This window comes from Nicotiana sylvestris, chromosome 11 (assembly GCF_000393655.2).
Source record: "Nicotiana sylvestris chromosome 11, ASM39365v2, whole genome shotgun sequence".
In the NCBI taxonomy this organism is placed as follows: Eukaryota; Viridiplantae; Streptophyta; class Magnoliopsida; order Solanales; family Solanaceae; genus Nicotiana; species Nicotiana sylvestris.
Genome location: NC_091067.1, coordinates 97,263,844 through 97,269,484, shown reverse-complemented (window position 1 = coordinate 97,269,484; position 5,641 = coordinate 97,263,844). Strand labels below are relative to the sequence as shown.

General features: G+C 41.5%; 1 protein-coding gene across 1 annotated transcript; it reads right to left on the bottom strand.

The window, feature by feature from the left end:
• Positions 1-3,573: 3,573 nt before the first annotated feature.
• On the bottom strand, positions 3,574-4,314 carry LOC138881366 (uncharacterized). The gene is made up of 2 exons (XM_070161589.1): positions 3,985-4,314; positions 3,574-3,921 (listed from the first exon to the last, which is right to left on the bottom strand). The coding sequence occupies exons 1-2, from the start codon at positions 4,312-4,314 to the stop codon at positions 3,574-3,576; spliced, it is 678 nt and encodes a 225-aa protein (XP_070017690.1).
• Between the last annotated feature and the right edge of the window lie 1,327 nt (positions 4,315-5,641).

Genomic DNA, 5,641 nt, shown 5'->3' with positions numbered 1-5,641 from the left:
TAATTAATTACTAAAATTAAAATACAAGAATCTATTGTAAATGTAAAGCAAAAGTGCCAAAAATGGCTACAAAATTCGTTCTCACGAGCGCAGCTCTTGTCTGATATATCTGATTACCTAAAAAATGGTAAAATGTTCTATTTATACTAGGATGGAAAAACTGGACAAAAATACCCCCGCGGGGTTAGTGCGGGCTGTACTAAATGGACCGAGGCCGTACTGGGCTCTTTGACTTTGACTTGTGTTTCTCTGAACTTGCACTCCGCTGACCGCGTAGAATGGACCGCGGCCGCGGAGGGAGCTGGAGCGGTCCACGCAATCACGGCTGCGGACTGCATGGCGTTGTCTTGCAAACTTTCATCTCTCTGAATCTTATGACCGCGAACTGCACAAAAGAGTAGTGCGGCTGTGGAGCCTTCACCGCGGACCGCGATATGTGTACCGCGGCTGCGTTGCCTCTAGCCTGGTTTACCAACTCTATGAACCACCTAGTGTGGCCGCATTCAACTTTGTGCGGTCTGCACTAGGCCTTCTTTCCTTAGATTTCTTGGTGTTTGATACTTGAGCAGGTTTCACCCCTTTTTGAGTCGATCTTTTGACATTTCGTCATTTTGTCGATCGAACCTGCGATCAAGCACAACTTGTGAGCCTTTTAGGACTATTTTGTAACAATATATGATCAAATCATAGGCATGTAGGGGCATAAAATACGTTAAAATCCTAACTTATCAAAGCTCATAATGTATCATCATGCTTTTGGACCAATCCGTCCGATTAGCATTCACCGTTTTGGATGAAATACTCTTTATCTCCCGGTTGGAGACTTTCACTTGACCACTAGCTTGTAGATAATAGGGAGTCATAACTTTATTAGTAACACCATGCTTGATAAGTAAAGTGTGGAAAGTCTTGTTGCAAAAATGTGACCCTTATCGCTTATAATAGCCCGCGGAGTACTAAACCTTGTGAAAATATTCTTCTTTAAGAACACCACCACATTTCTCACCTCATTGTTGGGTAGAGCAATGGCCTCAACCCATTTGGACACATAACCCACCGCGACTAAGATGTAGGTGTTTCCACAAGAACACACAAAAGGACCCATGAAGTCAATACGCCACATATCAAAAATATCAATCTCCAAAATGCTTGTGAGAGGCATTTCATTTTTCTTTGAGATTCCACCGGTCTTTTGACATTCATCACATCTTTTTACTAACTTACTTGCATCCTTGTAAAAATTGGACCAATAAAAACCACAACCAAGCATTTTGGTTGCCGTTCTCACTCCACCATGGTGACCACCATATGGTGAAGAATGACAAGCCCCAAGAATTTCACCTTGTTCTTCTTCTGGTACACATCTTCTAATCACCCCATCCGTACAAATTCGGAAGAGATATGGTTCATCCCAATAATAATCTTGACAATCATGTTTGAGCTTCTTCCTTTAGTTTGAAGAGAACTCATCTGGGATGATTCCGCACACAAGAAAATTTGCTAGATCCACAAACCATGGCACCTCTTTCATTGAAACAGCCAAGAGTTGCCCATCGGGGAAGGAATCATTGATTTCAAGGCCATCATCCGGCCTCCCCTCCTCTTCCAGACGAGACAAGTGGTCCACCACTTGGTTTTCACTACCTTTTCTATCTTGGATATCAATATCAAACTCTTGAAACAAAATCACCCATCTCATCAGCCGAGCTTTGGATTTCTTCTTGCTAATAAGATAACAAAGCACCGCATGATCTGTATGGACAATGACTTTTGCACCCATCAAGTACGGGCGAAACTTCTTAATTGCAAACACAATGGCAAGGAGCTCTTTCTCTGTAATGGTATAGTTAACTTGGGCACTATTTATGGTCTTACTAGCATAGTAGACTGGATGAAAAAACTTGTTAATGTGTTTTCCCAAAATATCCCCAACCGCTATGTCACTTGCATCGCACATGAGTTCAAAAGGGACATTCTAATTTGCAGCGGCGATGATGGGAGTAGTTTCTAACTTTAACTTTAACAATTCAAAAGCTATCATAAATCATCATTTAAGTTAAACTTAGAATCCTTCTCGAGAAGCTTGCACAACGGGTTCACCACCTTAGAGAAATCTTTGATGAAACACCGGTAAAACCGCGCGTGGCCTAAGAAACTACGCATACCCTTCACGGAAGTTAAAGGTGGAAGTTTATAAATCACCTCAATCTTTGCCCTTGTCAACTTCAATTCCATTCTTTGAGATTTTGTGGCAAAGGAAAATGCCTTCCTCGACCATGAAGACATTTCTCCCAATTGAGTTGTTTCTTCACATCTTGCCAATACTTTATCCAAATTCGCAAAACAACCATCAAAAGAATCTCCAACCACTGAGAAGTCATCCATGAAACTTTAAGGCAGTCCTCCACCATGTCCATAAAAATATCCATCATACACCTTTGAAAAGTCGCCGGTGCATTGCACAAACCAAATGGCATCCGCTTGAAAGCAAAAATACCATAGGGACATGTAAAGGTTATTTTCTCTTGATCTTTCAGAGAAATAAGAATTTGGTTGAAGCCCGGATACCCATCAAGAAAGCAATAGAAAGCACGGCCGGCCAATCTATCAAACATTTGATCTAACAAGGGAAGGGGAAAGTGATCCTTCCTTGTGACTTTGTTGAGCTTGCGATAGTCCATACACACTCTCCAACGGGTCACTGATCTTCTAGGAATCAACTCATTCTTGTCATTGGTGACCACCATCATGTTCCCTTCTTCCGGACAAATTGAACCGGAGAAGTCCATGAACTATCGGAGATGGGGGTAGACAATCCCGACATCCAACCACTTGATAATCTCCTTTTTGACAGCTTCTTGCATAGCCTCATTGAGTCTCCTTTGATGTTCAATAGACGGTTTGGTTCCATCCTCCAAGTTGATCTTATGCATAAAAAATGCGGGGCTTATCCCCCCAAATATCCACCAAGGTCCACCCAATAGCTTTCTTCCTTTTTTGTAGCACTGCCAAAGTAGAATCTACCTACACGTTAGTCAAACAAGAGGAAAGAATAACCAGTAAAGTAGAACAAGGACCAAGAAATTCATACCAAAGATGTGGAGGCAATGGCTTAAACTCCAAAGTAGGAGGCTCTTCAATAGAAGGCTTTGTAGGAAGAGTTGTCCTATTTTCAAGATCCAAGGACAATTTTCGGGGTGCATAGTTGAACGACCCCATTCCTTGCAAAGAGTTCACATATTCCATGAAGCCATCCATCTCGTCATCATCAAAGTTGAGCAAGACGGCCTCCAATATATCACCCACATTGATCATATCACTTGTTTCATCAACAATAACATCAGTTACCAAGTCTAAAAACAAGCACACCTCACTGCTATTTGGTTGCCTCATGGACTTACACACATGGAAAATCACTTTTTCATCACCGATCCTGAAGGTAAGTTATCCAGCTTCAACATCACAAAGAGCCTTCCCCGTAGCAGCGAAAGGTGTCCCAAGAATAATCAGCACTATATAATCAACTTCACAATCTAAAATGACAAAATCCACCGAAAGAATGAATTTATCGACTCAAACCAAGACATCTTCAATCACTCCTAAAGGTCTCTTCATAGTACGATCGTTCAATTTCAATCTCATAGAGGTGGGTCTTGGTTTCCCAATTCCCAATATCTTGAAAACTGAATAGGGCATCAAATTGATATTTGCCCCAAGATCACAAAGAGCTTTTGCTAACTCGGCACTTCCAATTATACAAGGAATCATGAAAGCACTGGAATACTCCAACTTAGGAGTCAATGAATGCACAATTAAACTCACTTGATGAGTGACTTTGATGGTTTCAAAATTTATTGACCGCTTCTTTGTCACAATTCCTTTATAACTTTTCATAAACGGGCATTTGCTCCAAAGCTTCAACTAATGGCACATTGATTGAGAGACTCTTCATCATTTAAATGAACTTCTTGAATTGATTCTCACTATTTTCTTAGCAAGTCTTTGAGGGTATGGAGGTGGAGGCTTAGGCAATGGTGCCTTAGCCATTTGCACTATCGGCTCCGGAATGTCAATAATGTAATTCCTAGACCGGTTCACCTTCTCTTGAGTCTCTTCCACACTATAATCAATATCAATCTGAACCTCATCATTTGATTGCACCACATTATTGGGGATCTCTTCTTCTTGAACCACTTGCTCATCATCCACAATTTGCCTTTGACTTGAGGTGGATGCATTCCCACCTCTACAACTTCTTGTAGTAACGGCTATGGCATGCCCCGTATTGTTTCCACTCTTTGTGTTTACTACCATGTCACTTGGTAGTGCCCCCTTAGGACGAGAATTTAGAGCTTGAGAGATTTGCGCTATTTGAACTTCTAAGTTGCGGATTGATGTGTTGTGTGAGGCAAGCTAGACATCTGAATCGGCATTCTTTTCCATCATTTGCTTGAATATATTCTCAATACTCCCCATCTCATTGTTTTAATAACTTAGACCATGGGAAGGATAAGGAGGCGGGTTGTTCGGTTGTTGACACATCGAGGTCCTTTGAAAACCTGACCCCCAGTTGCCTTGATTGTTGTTACATCCTCCTTGATTGTTAACCCCCTCCCCCTAATTTCCTTGATTATTTCCCCTCCAATTTCCTTTCTTGTTGTTGTTATGCCAATTTCCTTAATTGTTAGAATTCCAATTTCCTTGATTGTTTTGAGGTCTCCATTATTATTGGTTTGGGCCTTGAAGTTGTTTCTCTGCCCTTGAAAATTGCTCACACATTGCACTCCTCTTCTTATTCATTATAAGAATCATCTTGATCAAAACCACTATCCTCTTGCACATAGTTCTCCACTCGATTTTGCACTTGTGGACCTTTGGTCCTTCTCTTGTTTACCATCATGTTCACCTCTTCCATGGCATTGACTTGCATAGAATTTTTCACATGATGAAGTTGAACCTTTTCTAGTTGATTCATGGTGGTAGTCAATTCGGTAATGGCTTGCCCATGGTCATTCAGCTCTTGGTGAAGGTGGATCATGTTCGGATCACCTTGTGGAATATTGGCTCGGGATTGCCACGCCGATGATGTTTTCGCCATTTCATCCAAAATCTCACACACCTCCGCATAAGGCGGAGTCATAAAATTCCCACCGGCAAGTTGATTCACAGCACATTAGTTGGTTGTGTTAATCCCACGATAGAAGATTTGTTGAATTATGCTTTCCACCGTATCGTTGTTGGGACATTCCTTGACCATTGTTCTCTATTGCTCCCATATCTCGTATAGTGGTTCATTCGGCTCTTGCTTGAATGCCAAAATCTCATCTCGAAGTGTAGCCATATGCCCGGGAGAGAAGAACTTAGCAATAAATATATCTGCCAACTCATCCCAAGTACGAATAGAATGGTTCGATAATCGTTCCAACAAATCTAAAGTTTTCCCCCGTAGAGAGAATGGAAAAATCCCTAGCCTCACTGCATCCTCAGAGATATTTGTTTTTTTCTCCCCCAACAAGTATCCACAAACCCTTCAAATGTTTATACACATTTTGACTTGGAGCACCGGTGAAGAAACCACATTGCTCTAGCAAAGTGAGCATCACATTGGTGATTTGAAAGTTGCCCGCCCTAATATGGGGAG